Source organism: Etheostoma spectabile, chromosome 12, assembly GCF_008692095.1.
Source record: "Etheostoma spectabile isolate EspeVRDwgs_2016 chromosome 12, UIUC_Espe_1.0, whole genome shotgun sequence".
NCBI classification, from domain to species: domain Eukaryota; kingdom Metazoa; phylum Chordata; class Actinopteri; order Perciformes; family Percidae; genus Etheostoma; species Etheostoma spectabile.
This window is the reverse complement of record NC_045744.1, coordinates 7,992,762-8,018,165: the sequence shown is the minus strand read 5'-3', so window position 1 is coordinate 8,018,165 and position 25,404 is coordinate 7,992,762. Positions and strand designations below refer to the sequence as shown.

Below are 25,404 nucleotides of genomic sequence, written 5' to 3'. Positions count from 1 at the left end.
CACTTCTCCTTTTCTTCGCCAATGCTATTCCAAATCGGAACGTCAAACTGGCCGCGGATCAGCTCATTTTAAGTAACACCTCTGGAAAAAAAAAACTATAAAAGAAAGTCCAATTGCTGACTGAAAATTGTAGTGACTAGACATCGTGAGGAATCTGTCGGCGCGCCGGCAGAAAGTGCACACTGTGCAGCTCGAGGCTGCGCCCATCAGCGCTTTGATTTACCATTGGACAACACTTTTTAATAGCATTACTACAGGTGGGTGGCGTTCAAGCTCGCTCGTTGCTGGAATAGCTGGAGCTCAACAGCATGCAATTATCAGTGTCGCCATATTAGGCTTTTCAACTTGCAGAGAGAGAGAGAGAGAGAGAGTGAGAGCGAGAGAGAGAGAGAGAGAGATATTCGGTGATTTTTTTTTTTTTTGTATTGCAGATTATTGCTATATGGGACCATGAACTCATCAGCAGGTGCAGGAAACTACCGCAGGGGATCCACCAAGGGAGAGAAGGTAATTTATATTATAAGCCTCCTCTTTCCACTTCTTGCTCACATTCAGTCGGCATTTCTTTTCCAACCATCAGGCTCAAAATCCACCGTCGCCACAGCATTGTTGAAGTAGCATATACTTTTGAAGGCGCACTGGTGCGCGAGGAGACGGGTGTGTGTCTTTTGCTGCGGACTTGCCCTCAACAGTATAAGACGAGCAGAGTCGTGTTACGTGTTGGTGAGATGTTGTGGCGTTGCTGTCTTCTGCGTATCTTGTCTTAATATGAGACTTTTCCCGATCAGATTCAGTTTCCTTTCTGCGCATCACTTCAGTGTCATATTCAGTTGTCTTATTTGATACTCATTTATTAAAGTGTCGGATCATCTATATCAATCATTTTCTTGAAACAATAGGTGCCACTGTTTTGAATAAATCCCTCTGCTGGTGTCAAGGCAAAGGCACTCCATAAAATGTCCCCTCAGTTTTCCATTTGCTTTTAGCTCTTACGACTCGATAGACCACATCGTATGATAAGATACTTTTCGCAAAGTTCATGATCTAGAATAGAATGTCTGTCCACAGCGTCTCCATGTGCAGCCAAGCTAATTAGGTTGTCCTGATAAGAGTCTGGTTGTTTTCTATTCCCTCTCAGCTCTGAATTGTTGTTACACCAGCTTTTACTCTGTAGTCTACATCTGTCAGATTGTGCATTACCTTCTTAGGTTAACTGAACTGATTGATCTGTTTACGATATTCTCACCAAGTCACAAATCTACCTTTTTTTTTTTTTTAGCAATGCCCCAGCAAGAGCACTGCCATAATGCCATTTCCCAGCAACACTCACATAAAAGCTCCAAAGTTAACTTGAATTACACAGGGGGGATGCATCGATTGTGCTTTCAATAAGGGACACAAATATGTTGAAACATGAATCTGGTTCCCTGCATGTGTTACTCTGAGGAGAAGCTGTGAAATATTTAAATTGACAAATCTGTCTGCCTGTAGGGGGCATTTCGTCCCTAAAAATATTTCCAGATCACAGGCTGTAGTTTGCTATTTTAAGGTGTAGATGTAAGATCAAGACAGTGCCACATCAGTTCACTCTTTAAAACATATGATGGTAGTTTTAGATTAAAGATAGCTCACTTGTCACGAACAGTAAATGCTACATTCGAGAAACCCTGAGAAAAAGTTAATAGGATGTGGAAAGCTCAGTGTTGGTGCACCATTGATTGATGAGTTTATTTAATCACATTTCTCACAGTTCTGCATGTTTTGTTTGTTACCATGCAGTTTCATTTTCTCTTTTTAAATGTTGATGTTTTCTGTTGTGCGGTTCACTAATTCGTCAGTACTACTGGATTGTAATACATGAGACTTTGACTGACTCTTGATTCCCATGTGTTTTGTTCAATCAATGCTGGAGCTAGTTTGCCCTCTGCTGGAGGCAGAAAGTCACACACTGACTCGAGATCAAGCTTCCTTGACAAGTTTTAATCCAATTTGTCACGTCTTGACAGGTCTTTCTCTTATTATTTGGGCTTTACAAGCCTCCAGTCAGTTTATTTCGAACAATTTCACCACATGCGATGAGAAGCTCTACCTCTGTACATTCCACATTGGGTGTGGGAGTGAAGAGTAAAGTTCTCCCAGGCACAGCCTAATACATTCTACCATAATCTGCTGTCAATTTGCATAGAAAATAAGTCATTAGTCTGGTCATGGATAGCCGAGCTGCCCACCAGAGGATAGAGGAAATTTTGAAAAAAATTTAGACATGTCTTCACTAAAACTCATTATGCTGGTTTTGGAAATACTTTCCATAACTGGATCCAACTGTTTCATCTCAACCCTATAGCTGAGGTACTGACAAATGAAGGGTTGTCTGAGCCGTTCAATATTACAAGAGGTTGCCCCCAAGGCTCACCTATCACCACTTCTGTTCATACTCGCTATTAAACCACTAGCAGTAGAAATTAGATTCTCATTCTTAGAAAAAAAATTTAACAATTGACGATGAGAGGGGTTTGATTTCATCAGTATACAACTGGCTCCTTGCATCTGGCTCTAAAGAAACATCAATAGTTAGGGTGGAATTGAAAGGACATTTTCGAAAACAATTGGAAGAAAACTTCCAATATGATTGGCTGATGCAGACATACACACCTCCTGTTAAATGAAATAAATACAACAGTAATATACCTGACCTTTGTTTTAAATGCAAAGAGGCAAAAGCAGGGGTCGTCAACAAACTAACAAAATAACTAACTGGGTCTACAATAACATATAGGGCGGCCTAAAATCTTTATGCACACCTTTTTTTGCATAGAATACTAAGCTATTAATATAGCCTCATAATCGCAAAGTGAATCCTTAGGATTAAATGTATCTATGGGTTGCCTTAGTGACCACCTAGGCCAGTAAGCAGTGGGGATTTATATTTGCTTATCATATGTCGGATTCATGTTAAGACTTTTTAATTTCTGAGAAATTGTCTCTGAGGACCCCCTAGGGGTCCCTGACCCCTTGTTGAAGATCCCTGGGCTAAAAGAACATTTATGCATTGTGTCTGGGAGTGTGACGACGTTAAAATATTGTGAAGGGAGGTGATCAATATAACTATGTTCATCTTGTCTGTGAACATTTCACTTGACCCTAAGATGATATTTCTGCACCTCTATCCAACAAATCTGACTCTGAAACCCCAAGAACATAAATGTATTGATTTTGCTATTCTGCAGGCAAAAAAAGACTCTCGTATAACTCTCGTCTGGAAGAAAATAGAAGCACCTACAATTGGTGCTAGATCAAGAATATGTTGGAAGGTATGTCCATGGAGAGAATAACGTATATATAAAGAGGCAAATTGGGGTGTATAAGAAAATCTGGAGGCCAATTGACCGGTTTATAAAAGGAAGAAGACAAAGGGGAGCGGCCACTGTGATGCTGTCACATAATTTGCTTTTTGATTGTTGTAGTACGGCAGAGGTTGAGAGACATTTTGTTGTGGGTTGGGACAGGTTTAATTGTAACTGCAATGTAAAATTAAAACAGTTAAAAAAAAAATAAAAAAAAAAAAATAAAAAAAAAACCTCATCATGGGTATGTGCCCAGATGGCTCAGTTGGTGGGGCTGGCGCCTAGGTGTAGAGGTTGGTTCCTCGACGCAGCAGGCTCGGGTTTGACTCCGACCTGCCGCCCTTTGTTGTGAGTTGTTCCCCCCCCCCCCTCTCTCATGTCTTCAGCTGTCCTATCAAAAATGAAGGCCAAAAATGCCACCCCCCAAAAAATAATGAGAGAACTCTGACTTACAAAGACCTACTGTATATGGATACCAAATAAAAAAATGTCATCTTGACTCTTTTCTCCCATTTTTTTGTATTTAGTAATTGCAGCAATTTTGACATTTCTTTGTTAGGATATGAACAAGTCACAGCCAGGAACGAAGCCGCTGCTCTTCACAGCCAAGTGTCAAAATCACAGATCAATCATTGCAGTTATGGTGTTTCAAGCTATTAATCCCAGCAAATGTTTAAATAAAACTAGTACATATCACTGGTAATCATATTTTTAGTTAGGACATTTCAAGTCAAGAGTTAATAGGAAGTTCTGGTAGTTTCTTATTAGAAAGAAGATGTAGTTTTTGTTGGGAGATGCACTAATCAAAGCACTAACTGTTACGATTGAGGGAAAGGAGGACCCAAACGCAGAGATGAGGAAGGTAGGCGGGAGAAGTTTAACAAGAATTTAGTTGCAAAACAGAAAGTCCAAACTAACACAGGGATCAAAATAGTACAAAAAACAACTCCAGGAAAAACAAAGTCCAAAGTCCAAAATAGGAAGAAAAACTAACAAAATAAAAAAATAATCCAAAGGGGGACAATAATCCAAAAAAGTCCACAGAGAAAGGGAAAACTGACCTCAGGGTAGAATCCAAATGCAGTGAGAAATGACTGAAACAGGAACAAAGACCAACACAGGCCAACACAAACCCACAAAACGATCTGACAAGAGACAAAGGGAACACAGAGGTTAAATACAAGCGGTAACTAGCAAACAAGCAACAGGTGATATATCAGGTGAATCACATCAGGGCGGGGACGACAAACACAGAGGAGGGAGAACAGAAGTCAGGTAGTAAAACTAGACAGGACGAGACAGAAACCCAGACTATCAAAATAAAACAGGAAACCGAACATACAGACACTCAAGGGAACACAAGACACAAGACCAGGGAGGAAATAAGGACACAAACACGAGAAGACAAGACAGAACCAAAAAAACAGAGAAGGCGGAACAGAAAACAAAGCAATATACCAAAATCATAACAACTAAGAACTATTTTAGGTTAGTGACTTTTCCCAGAATTTAACATTTACTATACAATGCACTAAAATGCATATATTCTTTATGCAAAATGTTTCTACAATTTATTTCGGAGTCCTCTGAAAGTTCAGAAAGTGTCATTTTGGTACGTTGTTGATAACGGCTGTCCACAACTGTACTGCATTAAGCTTTTTGCAGTGCTTGCTTTTAGCTGCTGCTGCTGCGGCTGCTTCTGTGGTGAAGTGTGTTTGATATTTCCTGTGGAGATTATGTTCAGAACTGCTTTCATAATGAAAAGACACTCAAGAAGATTCACAAATCCCAACATCCAAAAGAACTGTGTAGAAAATAGAAAAAACAGTTACATGGACCTTTATATTGTATATTTTCTGCATCTAGTGTGTTGTAGTGTTTACGACAATTTAATCATATTTAGACATGGCCCAGATTGAATCATTGGCATCCGTACCTCCTGCTTCACAGAGCATAAAATACACTTTATACTGTATTTTGCCTTACGGTGTCTTGTCTCATCTGTTGTGCTGGGTACCTTTGTTGCCTGATGTTTCTAAGGCCAGTTCCTTTTTTCCTGATTCTAGACTGTCATCATTTGCATTTGCTTACAGCGCTCTCTGTTTCCCAGATATAAATGGTATTGTTTCAAAAAGGGTTTTTTCTGTGGGGCCATGTTTTATGTTATTATTCACATAGATTTTCAGGGAACATGATCATAACTTAAATCTGTTTGATCAAGTTAGTTTTGAGTGCAACTGTATCAGGGCTGTTTGAAAGTGTGTCAAGGATTTACTGGCACTCCGAGCTGAATGTTAAGGTTCCCTGGAGTAGAATCGTACAGACAAACTTTCACTGAAATGATTTGTATGCAGCAGGAATATGTACGGACAAAATGTCTTTCAAAAGCATTCAGTATTCATCTAGTGAGCCCTCTCTATGTCTGCATTGAACCATTGCACTTTAAGTCACCTGCTTAAAATGTTTGTATTGCTGCCCACAGCCACAATTAACGCTACAAAATGACTTCCATTTTCCTGATGTGCACATACACACACATACTACTCGCCCATCTCGATTCAATCTGTTTATTTTGTCCAATGACTGCATCGAGGGTGATAATGCAGTGGTGAACAATAGCACATTGTTCAAAGAAATGAAATTCAGAGACGGGGAAACAACCAGGGACGGCCCGCAGCAAGGGACAACACCATTCAACAGCCGTCGTTTGTCACCACTAACTGCTGTGCCATATGTTTGGCTCTCCAGGGAAGGTTTGCTGTAGATGAAAACCATGTTTATGAAAGTTTCGAGGTTGTGCGGCCCCTGGCCACCGGCGAGCACCGCAATCTCTACATCCTGGACACAATCACGCTCTTGCATTGCTCCCTAGTGAGCAGGGTTCATCTGTAGCTTCACATGTAAAGATGACCTGATCAAGCTCTCTCTGTAATAGAAGCCGCTTGACATCTCGCAGATAAAGACACACAGGAATGAGTCCAGTAATACGATATGCACGTATTTCTGGACTCATTCCTATTCTGACAAACAGCGGTGTGTTCTCTATTTGTATCTTTGCACCACTGCCCTTTCCTGAGCTCAAAGAGGAGCTGGTCTGAGAAGCATACCAAGTAGAGCAATGTGAATCTTTGGGATCCACAGGGTGGAGCACAGGTGGGGTGTGCTTGGAGCCTTTGAGTTGGTTAGCCAGGATAGGTGCTGTGGTCTGGCGGAAGGTCAAGATCAGAGCTGGGATAAGGACATAAAGCTTTGACTGCAGCATGAGACGTAAAGTTGTGAGGTGAGTTTAGATTATAGCTTTTTACAGTGCAAAGAAGCACACACAAAGTAACACTAATGCACATTTCTAAACACATGTGCACCTTTCATTTAGATCTCAGTTCTATAAGGTTATCAAGCCTCATTATCCAGCTGTGTTGAAAAGATTGCATGCTTACAGGAAAACGATCAAAACGAATACCCTTTTAGGGATTATTTTCTTTGGATTCTCATAGAGCTGTTTGGTATTTATTGATCATGATGTATCAGTTTAATTCAGCAGCTGTAGATACCAGTTAAGTAGACACTTTTTAGATAAGCCCAAACCTGAACTGATAATTTTATTATCTCTTTGGTGTCTGGGAATAAATTCAGCTCTCTCTCTGGATTTAGACAGCCATGTGTGCTTTAAGTGTTTGCCTTAAACATGCTCTTATCTGTGATGTAATAAACATAACTAAAAATGCCATGTCATTTGTAGTTTTGAGGTGTAACATAAACTAATGTGTCTTCAATTTGTCAGTGCCATTGCTAGATTGCACAGACTTTGGTAATGATTTTGTTTTGACATCAGCTCAATGCTTTAATACTCACTTTCTGCAAAATCAGCAAGAGGTGACAAGTGGAAGAAATTAGTAAAAGATTGTAAGTAAACAAGTAAAGAAAGTCAAGCTGTACACTGTTAATCTTCATCAGTATGATAAAACACCACATCACTTTTGTGCTCTACAGCAATAACGGCGCTGACCTTTTACACTAATTGCAATTACAGTGACTCACTGTGAGCCAGTAATGTTCATAATCAAAGTGTATGTCATGGCTATAAATGTGACAAAAATTAATATAGGAGATGACCAATCAGGAGGATGTTCAAAGGACCCTGGAGAAATGTCATGGCACAAAATCAGCCTGTTAGCAGCAATGGCTAGAACCATAACCACCATGTCTTGTATTACCTCAAAGGACTTTATTATTCCTTGATAAAGTCATTAGAGCAATTATTTTATTCTGATGAGGAAACCTTATCTCCTGTAGTGTGCGCAAATATGAACTGTAGTTATAATCCTTATCCTTGTATCCCATTTGGAGTACGGTTTTACATGTTGGCCTGATTAACATGCCTACCATTAACTAAGTGCAGCCCTTTACCAACCTCTGCTGTCATCTTGGGTTTGGTGTTGGCGAACAAATCAAACATGTAAAATCTGAGCTGAAGCCAGGCAGTCATTAGGTGATAAACTGCTGCAGCTGCAGGGGGAAGAGTCTTGTTTTAAACGAGTCCATGAGTCACAGTCATAAAAATTCAGCTGACTTTGAATATAGGTATTTATGAAGCGCTGTCAAACCTCCCACCAGTTCCCACCACTGGGTATAAAATATGCTGCTGTTCGTGACATAAAAACATGGGCAATCCCAACTTTATTAAACTTCACCAACGAATAATTGGCAAGGTCACATTAGAATAGTACACATTTTGCTCAAACATTTTAAATTAAATACCAGCCTCCGTAGCTGTGGAGTGTAAACATTGAGGCCCAGTTTTGTGATGGTGCCTTAATGACCCCGTGACGCATAGGCTACGTCTTCAGTGTTCACATCGCCTCAGCATCTTCATTTCACACACAAGCAAAATGCTGAACAGCAGCGTCAATGCAAGCCATGATTCAGCTCCTGAGTCCATATCTGAACGGGGATTGACTGTGTATAACCTTGTGACCCGCTGCTCTTGAATGAGTTATGAATGCTTTGCTATATGTGCTGTCTCCGCTGGTCTCCGCAGGTATGGTGCTTTTTGCCTCCGGCTTTTGTCAAATTCAACTGAGCAGATTAGATTCAAGAAGTGACAAGGGCTTGGATTTTCATTGAAAAATATGACTGCTTCTACTTTCATAAAAGCCATTTTATTCCCTCTTTCTCATGACTCTGTGCTATGGATTGCTTGAATAAACAGGTGTATGCAGTCTCAGCCCTGGGATTTGATACACTATTCTCAAAACAGTACATAAATAAAGCAGCAGTGTGGCTTGTGCCAGACTTCTGTCCTGTTAGCATGCCTTGATGTGTGTGTGTGTGTGTGTGTTGTGTGTGTGTGTGTGTGGGGGGGGGGGGGGTGGGGTTGTATTTCACGATCTGGAAGACAGGCAGCATAAATATTACTTGGGTTTAATCACAAAACCCAGCAGCAAAGAGGACAAAATTGATCCATTTCTTGTTAATGTGTGACAGTAGATGGAACACACACCACACGACAAACACACACACACACACACACACACACACACACACACACACAACACACCACACCACGACACCCAACACACAACGGGAAGGAAAAAATGCCTCGCAGGCAGTATTGGTGTTGATATGTTGAGAAACTGTTTTTTTTTATTGTTTATATATACAGTCTGTGTGTGTCTAATTTACTTATACTATTGAACTCTCCACCTTTGCTAAGAAAAGTCTTGTTAGGAAGGTTTAAGTGTGTGTGAGAGACGGAGTGAACGAGCGTGGGAGTGAGCCAGGAGTGAGAGAGGGAGGGAGTAAGGACGAGAGAGATAAGTAACATTTCGAGCAGCCTGGGCAGAGGAGATGCGCACCCCAACCCCTGGACGCCTGGGTCATCCAATCTCCCTTAGATGGAGGGGAGGGGAGTGAGAGAGGGAAAGGAGGGTGGGAGAACTTCTCAGGCACCTATAGCAGCCTCAACTTCACAGCACAAAGGTGTGAGCAAAGCGAGGGTGGAAGGCAAGTGGCACTTTTCACCATGTCTGTCCTTATAGCCACCCAGCTGAAGATAGACACCAGCACTGCTTCCAGGAGGGTAAGGGGCCTTTTTAGCATGCATGGCACGCTGTGTGGGAATGTCTGTGTTTATGGGTGAGTCTCCTGCTCCTGACAGAAAAGACTGCTGACTGTTTTTGATAACAACTGGAACAGGCAGGAAGGGGCGGCGAATCTCAATGTCCCTTCTGAGGATCTTGCTTCCCGTTTAATTTCCTTTTAATTGCCGAATTCTAATGAATGGTTTGGTTACATATTTTGTGGAGAATGCTTAGTGCCTCATTGTTATTCTTTGTGATGTGTTGCCATCTAATGACTTCAGTGGGAGCTGGACGTCATGGGGAACAGATGGATAGAAGTACGTATGCATTGTTGTTTGAGATATTTGGATATTTCAAATGATTGGTTTGCATTCCTCGTTAGCATGTTCTGAATTAAAACAATTTTGTTTACTCTTTGTTTATGTGAGATCAGCTAATTGCTCAGCTTTGACTAAATTCTAACTTTATTCTGCTCTGCTTGCCTGCAAATAGGCTGTAAAGGAGATTAAAGAGTAGATAACTTTTGTTGTTCTCAGGCAATTAAACTGATGTAAAATGTAAGAACAGGCACAATCTGATGGTGATTGTTAGTGTTTTGTTGTTGTTGTTGTTGTTGTTAGATTAATGAATCTCCAGCAGAGAAACACTTAAAGGTCCCATGACATGGTGCTCATTGGATGCTTTTATATAGACCTTAGTGGTCCCCTAATACCATATCTGAAGTCTCTTTCACAAAATTCAGCCATGGTGCGGAATTACAGCCACTAAAGCCAGTCCCACAATGAGTTTTCCTTAGGACATGTGCAATTTCTGAGTCTGTAGCTTTTGGGAAGTAGAGGAGGGGCAAGGTGGAGGCTGGGGGTGTAGCCTTGACCAACTGCCACTTTGCTCGTTTGAAAGCCATGATGTCTCTCTCTCTCACGGGGGGGTAAATTCTCTGGGCGGGCAAATCAGAAAAAGGGGAGGTAACCTTGCCCCTTATGACCTCATAAGGAGCAAGATTCCAGATCGGCCCATCTGAGCTTTCATTTTCTCAAAGGCAGAGCAGGATACCCAGGGCTTGCCATTTCTAGCAACTGGGGGGCCATGGGCAGGCTGGGGGAAAGCATATGAATGTTTAAAAGCCTCCTAAATTGACATTTTCATGCCATGGGACTTTTAAGTATACTCTAAATGCAAATACGTAAGCATTTCAGGTTGAGATAGTCTATATCATTGACGTTCCATTTCCTTGAGTGTTCAGGTGCCCCCGGAAACGTCCCTTAGGCTGGATGTCCCACACCTTCCACCTTCCATTGTGTTGGCATTCTAAACCCGGGTAGATTTGTAAGAACTGTGGTTAACTGCTCCTCAGATCTCTGCATGGTAAATTGTGACAGCTAGCTAGACTATCTGTCCAATCTGAGTTTTCTGTTGCACGACTAAAACAACTTTTGAACGTACTAATTTCGGCCAAAATAAGTAAAGACTTAAGCAAAATGAAGGTATTTTGCAGAGGCGCCGTCATTGTGTCCGGGGCTGAGTACCGCCCAAGACGACTGTAATTGGTTTATAGAAATGCCAACAAACCAGAGCATCTCCCATCACAGAATGCTTTGTTGACTAGCCAGACCCTCCTCCGCAGCACTGTGGAGGAGGGTCTGGCAAAGCAACACTAGGTAGAGATGTCTAAGAATGCATGTAATTAGAGACATATGGAACATTAAAGTTGCAGTGGGTAGAATGCAAAACAAACGTCAAAATTTGAAGTAGGGAGGGACCTCTTCCCGCAGCTCTCTCTTCCTTCTTTGTCTCACAGACAGCATGAACAGAACAGCCAATGGGAAACCTCTTTCTCTCTAAAATGACCTGTGATTGTGACCCAGTTTTTTCTTAAACCACTTGAATTACAATAGGTTGAAAGATTATTATGAAACGTTTGCCCAATGATGGCAAAAATGAAGTGCTCATCACAGTTTTAAATGACCAAAGGGATGTTATGTTCTAATTTGTAACACAAGAAAAATCATGCAACCTATATCTGAAGAAAAAGAAAGAGGGAGAAGCAGGGTAGTTATGTTTCACACTACTCATGTGATAAGCTCCCTCATTTCATTCATCGCAACCCCTGGGTTCTGCTACACACACTATCTATCCACACAGAAGCACACATGTAAAGATAAATTCTCAGTGACACTCACTCTTGTTCGATTTCTCTGCTCCGTATCTACCTCTTCTCCTCCTCATCCTCTGCTCCAGTTTCAATCCACGGCTGTAGTCTGTTGATCCCCTCAAATGTAGCCACAGTCTATTCTACAACACCACAGCATTAAACACCATTTCCCCAGTGACTTATCTGCTGCCGTTTCATTTTGGGCTCAATACATAGCTTCCCTTCATCTGTAATATACTGGAAGATTCAGCACTTATTCTCCGCAGATGATAATAATATGGCAGTTCCAACAGGCAATGTGCTTTGCGGGTTTCAGTCCTGGAAAGCAGTTAACAAAGTTGAATTTTACACATGGCTCAGTAAAAAAGGAGTTATGAAGAAATGAGCACTTACTAGAATATTAATGTGAAAGGGATTTTCATGAAATTGATGCATGAATTGTGGAATCTACATGAGACTCCGTACGTGTTTATGCTGATTCTTACACCGTAAATTTAAGTTAATATGAACCGAACTAAATTCAGCGACTTACTCAGTGATAGCAGCGGGCCACAATTGTTATAAAGTGTTGTCACTTGCAAGACACAGTAATTGAATTCACGGCTGTTACATGGCCCCAAATGAGAAAAGAGTTGTAATGTAGTGTTAGGGTGTAATTCAATGATAATGTATTCCACTGCACATTTCTTTGACTTTGTCCTTCATAGAGACATAATTAAATTTTGATTAACACTTACAAAGGGAGACGTTTCTACCCTGGGTAGTGTGTTGTGATCCTAATTGGAAATCCATTGTATGACACACATACATTTAATGCAGACTTTTGTTCTGTTCAGTTTTCATTTATCCACTTTGATGACATCTATCTATCTATCTATCTATCTATCTATCTATCTATCTATCTATCTATCTATCTATCTATCTATCTATCTATCTATCTATCTGTCTATCTTCTGTCTGTCTGTCTGTCTGTCTGTCTGTCTGTCTGTCTGTCTAACTACTGTATTTATCTATCTAACTATCTAGACCAGGGATTTTCAAAGCCCCCTAAGTGCAACATAAAATATCATAATGTATTTTGTCACTTCTACTAATATTGCTTGTCTTAATGCTATTTGAGAGATAATCATGCTCTAGAATTGGAACTACATTTCCCATAATTTGGGGTCTCTTGAAACAGGAGATACAATGCTGCTTTGTATGAGACAGGTGGGCTACAAGTTGAGTCCATCTTTTCAGCATTTGTTTTTCACATTGGTAAATTTGCACCATATAAAGTATGCAGAATAAGATAATAGCACTCACGTTTGCAGTGCAGACAGCTATCACTGGATTACTTTAATACTCAATTAAAAAATTTAAAACCAGCCTCAGGGAAGTTCTGCAGCGTCTTTTTGTTTTGATTTGGTTTTTAAGATGTTTATTCAGCGATAGACTTCTGAGATAATATCCTTGGGAATGGTAAGTCACACTGAATCTAAAATGGTACATGTACGCCTATTGTGTGTGTGTGCTCGAATGTCACTGAGCTATGACTCATAGATAGAGTAAGATTTTTGATGCAAAATAATCAACGGCCAAATGGCGCTAAGAATTTGAAAGTAATTGAAAGCAAAGCAACTCAACATTATGTATGGTATAATATAATTAATCATACTACACAGTCCTGTGAGGGTCCTAGTCCTTCCTCTCTCTGCATTTGGCGCCGTCTTCTCTTTCAGTTAAAATTGCAATCAGCTGTGTTTAGAACGATTATTATTTCATTCTATTGTAAATATTCTGCTAGGATTTTCTATACATTTCAATATGGTTGCTGCAGAAGTACAGGAAATTTGCCAGTGTTCTGTTTTGAATGTGTTTCAAACTGCTAGTGTGTGTGTTTGCATTACAAATATGTGCTGCAGATGTTTTGCAGGTGGTTGAGTATGAATGAGAAAAGTCTTTCCCCTGACCCTTCACAGCTTTGAATATTCTGTGTTCTCAAACTAGTTTGATAATTTATAATGTTCAATTCCTGCTTGAATGCTGGTTCCTCTAATAATTGAACCAATTTGATGTGTAGGTCTGCAACTCTGTTTAATCAGTGTGATAGTGAACTGCGGCCCATGCTGTTTTGAGGCAAGCTTTAAGATTAAATGCATCCTGGACAGCAAAGCAGGGGCATGTAATCCGAACCAGGCAGCAGGATGATAAAAATAAAAAAAGAAGCCTTTTGCTGTGGTGGGCTCAGCTCAGCATCAAGGGGAATCATTAGTGTCTGGCTAATACCAAATAGAAAATCTTGTGAAAGTGTGTGATTATGGCAGGCTGTAAATAAATCCATTCTGTGACATGCATGTAGAGAGGCGCAGTAATTTCCTTATTCAGCTGAGTGATGTTCGGAGGAAATTAGATATTACTGCACTCCCACCAGACATTGATTGATTGATCTGTTTGCTCTTCCATTGAATTACTTTTTGAGTAGTGTGTGGCATGCTGATGAAAACCTTAACCCGTGGTTCCTCATCCCACTTAACTCAGTTTTACATATTTTTGAATAAAGAAATATTGTAAATGGGGGGGGGGGTGAAACTAGCGCTAAGGATGAAACACCACATATCTCCCTTAATTAGAAAACACATATCACTCAGCAGTGTATGGCTAGTCTTCTTAAAGTGTTACTTAAGTAGAATTTAAAGTGTTTTCTTCTGTTATCTTTTAGGAGAACATTACAAGGGCATAGAGAGCATGAACTTACCCTTATTTAGTTTTTCTGAACAGTAACCTTTAGATTTACTTATCTAAATGATTAATAATGCTTAATATCAGGGTTATTACAAAAAACATAAACAGTGGAATATAGGAAGTTTATTCACTACATTTGTGCTTATTGAGGTTGTCACAACAGAAGGTCCTTAGTACGTTGTGGTGCTCTTCTTTCTTCGGTTGAAAAATTATCTTTTGAATTGACAAACATCATATTTGTAATCCATGGCTCAATTCAAAAGGGACCAAAAAATAATTTGCCTCTCCCCGTTCCCTCCCGTTCATATTTTTTGGGAATAAAGGTCCCAGGAGGTCCACCGGAAGGGTTGTGACTTCGGCTCTCTATTCCTCTTGTCACTCCCCAATGTAAGGCGAGTGAAGATGTGAGCTGCAAATGCGTCACTTTGCGACAAGTAGAATACAAGATGCTAACGAGAGACTTCTGTAATGTCAATACAGTAAAATAAACTACTTAACGAAGTTTGTTCACTGCAGGCTACAAATTAGCAATCAAACACAACAATATGCGGTCAGTTGAATGGCTTTTTGAGCTAACGATAGCAATCAAACAATCATAGATAGCTAAAGGGTTTTTTGAAATGATTCCCATCTTCTGTTATTGTTTGTAATGAGAAAAGTTGATTATTTCATGGATTTCACAAATTTCAGTTTGACATAAACCGTTTAACTCTGAGCATGCGCAACTCACATCTGCACTTGACTCACAGGACAGACTACACAAACTCACAAAAAATGAAACAGAGGGAACATGCTGTAAGGAATTTTCTTAAGGTGTGACAGAAACTCTTTTAGCTAAAACAGAAAAGAACAGCACATTAAAAAGCCTTATTTGTTACAATACAACACGTTGTACTATTTATTTCAAAAACTACTAAAACTAAAGTGACTGTGTCTTTTACACAGTGGTGGGATTTTACCTGCAGTCCTCAGAGCGTTCCAGTATCCCCTGGAGCATGCACTGTATGCACTACTCTTTTAGCTTTATTTCAACAATTAAGCTGACAAATGAGGTTTATAATGAGGTATATAATAAGATAACACCTGTGCATTTTCAGTTGAATTATGTGGTAACTTTTGTGTAATAATCCAAAACTGAAATCAAAAGCAAACTCACCAGGGGAGTTTATTGAGCCCCATAAAGCCCTCACTCACACCATCATAATGTGCTCAGAAGTTCATCATGTCATTACGATTAAAATGCATCTGTTATCAGCATGAAATATAAGTAACTTTAAAATCCTACTAGCTCGAACAGTGCCATTAGCTACCCGCAGTGGCATGAGGTATGCTGCAGCTATCATAATTACATAGGTTATTATATGCATCTCCACATGTTTGCCTCTAATAACACAGAGCTTGACTGCAGTGATTTGTGTGAGAGCGGGGGAAGGCGAAGCTCCAGTCAGCTGCTGTACTGAATCTGTGAGGAAGCGATATGGGAGTCAAGCTGAGCCCATTGCTCCGGGCACGGTCCTGAGGGGAGCGTTAAAGCAGCCAGGCAGTTCACAATGGCTCTCCAACACAGTGAGGTGGATTGGAAGACATCTATCACAGAGGCTGGGATGGATGTCAAGTGACTCAGACCTATTTCCCTAGGTGTGCTCAGACCCAGGAAAGGAATTTATGAACTAGAGAAACAAATGATGACAGGGACCAAAGCCAGCCACAGTGGAAGATGAGGCAGCCGGAAGCCCAGATGTGTAGCCCAACATCATAAATCTCTGCTGCAATTAGAAAGAGTTCAAAAGTTTTAAACAAAGTTGTGTTTCAGGTAATTATGAATCATACTCAAAGTGAAAGGACAATTGATTCAAAGTGAAGAGAAAGTGAGGGATAGGGACTGTAGTTAAAAAAAAGGCAGTAATGTCCAATGTGTGCTTGTTTTTAAATAAATGCCCGAACATTTGAAATCAATATTCTGTATTCTACATAAATCCTATTTAGGAGGTCACATTCATAATTCAAGCCATGAATCAATGCGCCTCCAGCAGTTCTTTTCAGAGCCTGAGATGACTCACATTTGTCAAAAAAAATAATTAACTGAAACTTGCTCTTTGTTCCAGGTTGAATATAGACTATTTTCATATCTACTGTTCTAGTCAGTCCGCTTTGAGTACCCTTTGCAAAATGAACTTGATTTCACTTAGGGACCGTTCTGTATTTATGGAATGGACCACTGAGGAAAACAGAGGAGGGTCATGTCTTTTTATTCTTTGTTGAGGGGAGGGTCATCCAATTTTTGTTGTTTCATGAAAACAGCATAACTGCAAAGTGGCTTGTTTGGTGCATTTTCTTCCATAAAGCTTCATGTCCCCATAGCTAGCAGATGGGTCCCCCCCTGTTGAATCAGCAGACAGTTTGAGCTGTAGCTTTGTAGAGACCGTGGGATTTCCCAAACTGAATAAATCTCACGCGCACATATAAACACAAAACTGCTTTGCTAGTTCCATCGTGCTGCAACTATGACATATGCTGAAAAATATTGTAATTATTAGCATGATTTCCGTAGTTTAGTTCAAAAACATCGAAAATCACACGTACGATAACATAGTGGGCCAGACCCAAGCTTTTATTTTGAAAGGTCGAAGCTCGCGGACAGCACGCAGTCGGGAGGGTATGAGACAAGAGGTCTCCAGGCTGCAGCCATACCCGACTCAAAAATCTTTTTCGGTCCCGGGGATTATTTGTGAAATTGTGCGAACGAAGCCTTTTCAGGTCATTTGAGAAGAAAGGAGTGGTAGCATGCAGGCTCCCTAATTGACGCTCGTCTGAGAAATGGAGTTTTGGATAATGTTCAGCTTCGGCAGCTTTACCTATGCTATAATGTACAATGACTGAGGAAGCATGGTGACGAGTCCTTAGCAACCAGTTCACGTGGTGAATTTGTTATACCCGTAGTGCTTTGCTGAATGGTCTCAGTGTTTTATTGTTTTATTCCACGTGAATACAAGATTACTACAGGAGTAACTTAGTGTTTGAAGTAATGCAGTAATGTAGGAAGCGTGCATTTAGTTTCCATACTTATTGTGTTTCCACAACAACGTTAGTGAGTAAATCTACTGAAATGGCCACCATAAGAGTGGAGTGTGATGTGAAAGATCAGAAGGCAGAGGTTACATTTGCACATCTTGGCAGGAAAAATTAACTCAAAAATAAACCTTCTCTGTGCGATTAAATCACGTACGAACCAGCATGTGAAAATCAAACAAATTGATAAGAACTTTAATGATATTAACCAGTGGTCTCGGAGAGTCGCGGATTGATGTAGTATTGGATAGGTGAAGTAGTGGTGGGCGATACTGCAAAATTTGGTATCGATCCGATACCAAATACATATAGGGTCCGTATTGCCGATACCGATACCAATACGATACTTTTTACTTAAAAAAATACTTTTGTGTAGGGGAGAGCATTTCATTATTTCTGAGGTGAATGAATGATCAATTCTTTAGGCAATATTTTTTTATTAATGTATTGAAGTGCACAAAATTATTAGTTATTAGGCACTGTAGAATGAATACAGCGAGTCGCTGCTCCTCTGCGCGTTGTGTCAGTGAGTCACGTGACGACACAACAACGAATCACAGCAGAGGAGCAGGAGGGGGAGGAGGAGCAATGTGGGCCAAGATGTGAAAGCGGCGTTTGCTCAGGAAGGTGGAAGACACAAGCAAAGTATAGTGAACGTAGAGGAGAAATATCTAAATTTAAATATCGATTCAATTACAGTTGTATCGATCAAATACCAATACCAGCGTTGGCATCGATACTATCGATATTTAGATCGATCCGCCCACCCCTAAGGTGAAGTCTTTTCCTGTCTGTAGAACCCAAATCTCCTCCAGTCGCCCCATAAATGACAACTAACATTCCCATAATGGGAGATGCATAACTGTTGCAATTCAGCGGTTAGTATGAGGGGTTGTTTTGAGCCGTGCTTTAGCGCTGCTTTGAAGTTGTACTCGTGTGAGGATGACCTATTTCCCCAAAATGCGGCTCGGTGCCGCTGGAGTGATAGTTTGAGCTGTCACAGTGAGAGGCTGAGGGGTGTTCGCCTGTGGCATTCATGGCAGGGATGGCAGAGATTTTAATACTCTGACTCAAGAGCTTTTTCCTCCCTCCACCACATATAAGCCAATATTCTGCATTACCCAGAGAGCTGCACTGGCCTCCGTGAACATTTCAAGCATTAAATGTAGTGAAAGCTGAATACCACTTGTGGATGTGAACTGAAAAATTATCATAGGAGAGAAACTGCACATATTAGGGGAGAGACAATTTCATGGTTCAAAGTAATACTGTAAGGGATTTTAAGGAAAGTATTTATGAGACTTGAATATGGTGCAGGGGAGGGAGTTTCCTTGTTTTTTTTGTTTTGTTGCAAGACATTGGTGATAATTGCTGCATGTGACTTTCTGGTTTCTGGATAACTAGAACATGTATAGATTTGTTGATCTCAACATTAGCTTTTCACAACTCAGGATTTATAAAAAGGAGAATTTTCTGAGTAAACGAGCAAAAACAGGAAGATGTGTTATTTTACACCTGAAGTAGGTGTGTGGTCAGCCTGCTCTAATCCAGTGTACCACAGAGAGGCACTCGATCTCCGTCCTGGGACTTAATACATTCATATGGGTGAAGATGTCATGACCCCATTCATGAAATCATAAATGAGTCCGACTTGATAATCAGAGGTTTTAAGTGAAGGTAGGCTACATTCAGGTGACACTAGCGCAGTGCCGGAGCATGTTTGTGCGTAAAAACAGCAGCCAGAGAAGTGCAGTGAGAGCAGCGCTACAGTAACTGCTCTCTCAGAGCTGGTCACTTCTTATGCAGAGCGCATCTGCGGAGAGTACCGCCGGGCTCTGTGTGTCCTTCATGCGTGAGGACTGTGTGCCTAAAAAACAGAGCCGAAAGTGTCGAAACATTCACCTTTTGCTCTTTTATTTTGTGGACAATCACCCGGAGTCTGATGGGGATCGACTATCTGATCGGAAACTGAGCGCATCCGCCCGCTGTCTCGCTGTAAGGAGGCATCAGGAAACTGAAGAGGGGAGTCAACGTGTTGTGAATACTGATGAGAGCAACTATTGACACCTTCAGCCCACCAGTCTGCCGTGCGCCTGGACACAGCTAACAGGACATCGGCTTTATTTTGGGGCTATCACTTCAGACTGTGAGTCATCCACTATCCACTTATTTACTAGGTCGGTATCTTCGCCTTATCTTTTTTGCTCCATCCCGGATGGGAAAACTGGCTGCCTGCCATCGGTTCTCCTCGAAGCGCACAGAAAACCAATAGCTCTGACCCCCCCCAAAAAAAAAACGACCCAAGCGAGACTCGTCTGTGGCTCTGACATGCTGTAAGTTGTTTTATCTGGACTGGACCTATAATATGGCTTTGCTGTATCAGAGATTCACCGGGAAGATTAATACGGCCAATTCCTTCCCGCACCCACCTGAGGCCAGTCACCTTCTCGGTGGACAGGTTGCAGACGAGGACAACGCAGCGAAGACCCTTCAGCAACTCGCAGATGGCAGACCTCACATCCAGTACCGCAAGAAAAGCTCGAGGGAGGATGAGGATGTAAGACACTTTTACTTTATTAGCCAACATAGCCCTCCCTTATGGAAAATCTCCAGATGTTCAGTTAAGATTGGATACACACTCAGACAGACATGCATACATGAATACACACACAGTCATAGGGCAAGATTATATCCCTGGAAAGTTGTAAAGGTTGTTCTTTATTCTATGGTATCTTAACTCATGCTAGAATTGTTGTTGTTTTTTGGTTTGGCATTATAATGTTTTTCTTTTGTCAAGCTGTCGTCAGATTGGATGATAGAGCCTGTGAGCTGGCCTGGTCCCTGTGTGCCTTTTGTCAAATATGAAATCAAAGGTGATACATTCTCTCAGATGTTTTTCAGAGCATCTACCTCATTGACATGTGTCGAGCAGATTAGGATTATGTGATTTGTGTGTCTGTGGTGAAAGCCTGCGCTTTCGTCGGGCGCTGTCTGTGGTGCTGAAATTGCAAATGAAACTCATTCGGTCAACATGGATGTAGTCTGTGATGTCACCCCCAGTGTTTTGAATTGATGATATTGATTTTTGTGCTGGTCACCATCTTGGCAGTTAATGTACTGGAGCCAGAAAATCTAAATTTAGTCAGAGGGAAATACGTCTATGGGAACGTAGACGTAAATTGGGCCTCTTGGAGGAGTTGTAAAATTGACCTCAAAACCAAACATCAGCTTCAGTAGAATTTGACCCGCTACTGCTAGTTATTCAGCTTGTGTTTTTAAATACAAGCCACACTTTTTTTTGGATAAGAATCCTATCCAGTTTGGAGCTACTCAAACAGCAGCAACAATGAGAAGATGAGTAGCTTGAGACGCTGATTTGGTTTGGTCCATTACATTTGGTCATGTTGTTGTAGGTACATCATTACCATTATTATTGTTCAAATGACATACATTGAATTAGTATCCCTCCTATAAGATATGTGGCCAATAATTTACACTTATAGCCTCATAACTATTAGATGTGCCTACTGAAAATAAGGCTTTGGTTTTGTCTACTGGCTGGACATATAGTATATGTAGAACTTTATCCCACTTTGAGTTGTGCAGGTTGTATTTTCAACAGTATTTCTCTAAGAATGTACACAGCAAAATGCAGAACAGCAAATACAAATAGTTAAATGCTTATCAAAACAAAACCTATTGCAGAACTCCTCTCCAACCGATAATGCTTTATTCTGCAAACCTTTTTGGCTATCTTGCCTTCATCATGATGCTTGTTTCTGGTTTGTTTGTATAGTCTTTTCCCCTAACTAAATAACTCAGAGGCACATATTCTGATATATATACACTGATTAGTTCTCCTTCTACCAAAGACGAGAAACAAACACGTGAACACAGCTGCTTTAGTATTTGGTTTGCCTGAAAGATTGTATGCTCTGGGCCTGGATAGCTCAGTTGGTAGAGCGGGGGCCCATTTATTGAGGTTTACACCTCAATGCAGCTGTCATGGGTTCAACTCCAACCTGCGTCCCTTTGCCAGATGTCAACCCCCCCACCCCCCCACTCCCCTTCCATGTCTTTATCTGTCCTGTCAATAAAGGCTTAAAATGCCCAAAAGTAATCTTTAAAAAAACAAATTGTATACTCTCTACCTCTATTATCAAGGCCTTATGAAGTGACTTGTTAACTTAGCACCTGTTTGCAGATGACACTAGTTCAAACCTACAGCTGGCTGACTGGCCTTTTATCTTTAAATAGCTGAACCTCTAAATTATTGATGTCTGTCACATCAAGAATCAAGTGATAAGGTTGGCAACAGGCCAAACAGTGCCACGGCTAGGGCTGTCAACAACAACACCTAGGCTGGACCATGTAATATAAAGTCTATGGGCTGGACACAGTGCTCGCCATGTTTCCCCTATTTTCTTTAAGAGCCTCTATGTTCATTATATGAGATACTGTGCTATAAAATTCAAATTCATGATTCATTTCTCCAGCATTTAAACCTTGGGATTAGATTTAATTAGTGTGACCACAAGGTTTTTGTGCTGCTTTCCAACATATTTATTAGGTTTGCAACGTTAACCTTGAGGTCACCTTTAGTCCTGATGGTCCGCTGAGTCGTTCTAGGGCATGAAATTGCTTTTAGCCTCAGGAGATGAGGAGACCATTTCAAGGAGTCCCCTCCTTGGAAAAAAGTTTTAATGGCCATTGTTGTTTCCATTTATTTTGCAGAGGTTAAGGGCACAAATTAACTTGGAAATGTCATTAATTTAATTGAAATGTATCCAAATATTTACCTGCACGATTGATTGTTTTTCTAAAATCTTTCAGTTCCAGATTGGAAAAATGGAAGTAAGTTGATTTTTTTGGAACTGTTCAATTTCTGTAATGCAGCGTTCATTGCCTGTGTGTGTTTTGTGGGATTGACTAATTATTGCTGCACTCTGTGTGTAATCATTAGTGTTTTGTGGTCCAGTCACCTAGGGAGACATCTGCAGTAGTTCTTTTCCCTTGTCAGTACCATTTACTGGAAATAGAAACCCACACCCAAGGGTCCTTAATTAAGGGTTGTTATGGTGTTATGGTATGTAAAGGTGAAAATCTGATATTTTACATTCAGACTGATACCCTGGGACACTTTTATGACCCGGCATGTATTGACTTTTTCAGACAAAAGCAAAGAAAATGTAAGCATTTCTCTCGGTTTGTGTCTCACCTTGAAAGAGGACATGTGACTCCACAAGCGTCTGGGTATCTGTGCCCATAAAAGTAGTCAATACCAATAAAATAAGACAAACCAATAAACATAAAACATACAATGGAATGCAATATAAATACGAAATTTAAATGAAAATGATTAGTCCTTACAATCAGAGATTCAAAGGGGGTAATGCCCTTCAGTAAATCAATGTCCATCTGACTCTTTATATGGCAGACCACAATTTTAAAATTGTTTTGTGTTTTTCAGTTCAAACTTCCTTCATCTCAGCTCCTATTTCATTGATTTAGGGATCTAAACAGTCTCTATGTGCTTTTAGTGTTTTGGGATTCATTTTTCTAGATGAGTTTAAAATTTCAATGATTATAATTGAGGCACATCACAGGTTCCTGCCTCAAGCTAGATCTCAGAACACTTGCTGTGCTTTAGTCACTGATTTCAGCTACTGGCTTGTATCATAATTCCATTGATGAGTTTACACTTAATCATATTAAATATATTTGTACAAACCATCACATTAATTTATGTTTTAAAAGCAAACATAAAATTTTTACTTACAATACCTAAACTTTGCTGCTTGTTTATTGTGATTGTATGATGGCAACTGTAAATGTATGTTTAACTAAGCACTAGTCATTAGTTGAAAGCTCATTTCCCACAGGACTATCTGTAATTGGCAAACTGCTCTATAATGCATTCATATTTTTTCTCTCCTAGGCTACAGATGTTTGATCAAAAGTATACTAGAAAATGTGTTTTAATGTTACTTTTATGGGCTTATCTTGCTTGAAATGCATGTATGACAGAGAGGGAGGCTGGTGCCAAACATTGAGGTTAAATGTCCGGGGGATGAACACTAAGAGCTCTAGGCTATGAGATTTCTTTTTTTCAAGCGATTACTGGATTGTTTAAATAGTGTAACCATCGGACGTATTAGCTGGGCATTGTAGAGTTCATCCTGTGCCTGCTTGACTGTCGTCTTTAAACTTTTTTGCTTAAAGGTCCCATGACATGGTGCTTTTTGGATGCTTCCATATAGACCTTAGTGGTCCCCTAATGCCATATCTGAAGTCTCTTTCCCAAAAGTCAGCCTTGGTGCAGAATTACAACCTCTAGAGTCAATCCCACAATGAGCTTTCCTTAGAACGTGCCATTTCTGAGTCTGTAGCAATTGAGGAGGAGAGAGGGGGGGCAAGATGGAGGGTGGGGGTGTGGCCTTGACCAACTGCCCCTTTGCTCGTTTGAAAGCCATGATGTCCATTTCTCATGGGTGGGTCAAATTCTCTGGGTGGGAAAAGCAGAGAAAGAGGAGATGTCCTTGCTCCTTTTGACCTCATAAGGTGCAAGATTCCAGATTGGCCCATCTGAGTTTTCATTTTCTCAAAGGCAGAGCAGGATACCCAGGGCTCGGTTTACACCTATCGCCATTACTAGCCACTGGGGGACCATAGGTAGGCTGGGGGAACTCATATTAATGTTAAAAAAACTCATAAAGTGACATTTTTATTGTATGGGGTCTTTAAGTCAAACATTAATAAAATTGTCAAAGGTAAATTCCCCATCTGCATAACTCTTGTCCTGTTTTGAATCCCAGAAACTGGAATTCAAAAGCAGTGAATCATAAATTACCCTGTGTGATTTAAGTGTAAAATGTTATTCAGATACTACTGCCAAGGGCTGACACACACACAAACACACACACACACACACACACACACACACACACACACACACACACACACACACACACACACACACACAACACACACACACACACACACACACACACACACACACACACATACACACACACGCACTTTGTCTTCTACTCACAGATACTCCAGATCTGAGTAAGTCAGCTTGGCCCAGTTCCCAAGTCTTAGTTTAGCTCTGTGCTTCCTTCGAGGTCCGGAAGCTCAGATTTATCAGCCAGACGGAGCTCAACAAGAGCAGCCAGATAAAAAAAAGAAAAAGACAGCAGCGAGCTGTGATAGGATGTCCTCATTATCTCTGTGGCCTTACTAACTCTGTATGCAGTTGACGACTGCTGACTGATGGCCGCCACTGGCTTAGTTACCCGCTGCGCTCATCCAAAAATGATGATGGTGTCCTGAGATGACCCGCTCTTACAACACAGTGCACTGCAAAAAGCCTGATGTGAAGTCAAAGCCATGTGCTTCATTAACACATGCTAGTGTTCAAGTCTCAACAGGCATTTATGTTTTAAGTATTTTGTGGAAAATCATGTGCTTTTATCAGAGTCAATGTTTAGTTAAAGCCAGGAAATTAAGATAGAGACTGAGATGGAGAATGACATGCAACAACAGTTACCTGTCCAGTCCAGTTCATGGGGAGCACCCTGAACCCCTTGGCAACCAGAAAACCCAGTTACTTTGTGTTGTGAAGTCCCAACTGGCAGTTTTTACTTGTGGCATGACAGTTGTAAGTGAGGTGTTGTGATCACATTTTGCCTACTGTTTTATCTGACAATGGCACACGCAAAGATATGGTAAAAACATGTTACTTGATCATGGAAAATTGTGTATGACCTTATACCCTATATTTACCTATTAAACGCATAAGAAAAAAACATAAATGGTAATTTCTGAAATTCTCTTTAGCTGCTGAATGCTTCACTATGTTCACCAACCGGTCACTTACACTGTCTATGTGCTGTTTGGTGGTAAGCAGGTAGGTCAATGTAATCAAGGTGGTGAGAGTAAACCAAAACAGTGAGCTGAGGGATACTGAACCGCTCTGTAGAGCTGAGGGGAACTGCAGAGGTGGTGATGCAGGAATTCTCAGCTCTTCTTA

General features: G+C 40.7%; 1 protein-coding gene and 1 long non-coding RNA gene across 5 annotated transcripts in view; one reads left to right on the top strand and one right to left on the bottom strand.

Moving 5' to 3' along the window:
* The window catches only part of LOC116699450 (dipeptidyl aminopeptidase-like protein 6), a 93,775-nt gene continuing 68,371 nt past the window's right edge, over positions 1–25,404 (top strand). Inside the window, exons 1-2 of one of the 4 annotated variants that reach the window (XM_032532025.1) lie at positions 1–257; positions 432–507. In XM_032532025.1, the coding sequence (XP_032387916.1) occupies positions 451–507 (57 nt within the window). In that variant the 5' untranslated portion in view covers positions 1–257; positions 432–450. Of the gene's footprint in view, positions 258–431; positions 508–9,210; positions 9,424–19,167; positions 19,927–25,404 lie in introns of those variants that run through there. The other 3 variants (XM_032532026.1, XM_032532027.1, XM_032532023.1) reach the window with 3 other exon arrangements.
* On the bottom strand, positions 2,977–23,642 carry LOC116699452 (uncharacterized). Its single transcript, XR_004334430.1, has 3 exons — positions 23,632–23,642; positions 15,758–15,762; positions 2,977–3,030 (listed from the first exon to the last, which is right to left on the bottom strand). It is a non-coding gene; the product is annotated as an uncharacterized LOC116699452 (long non-coding RNA).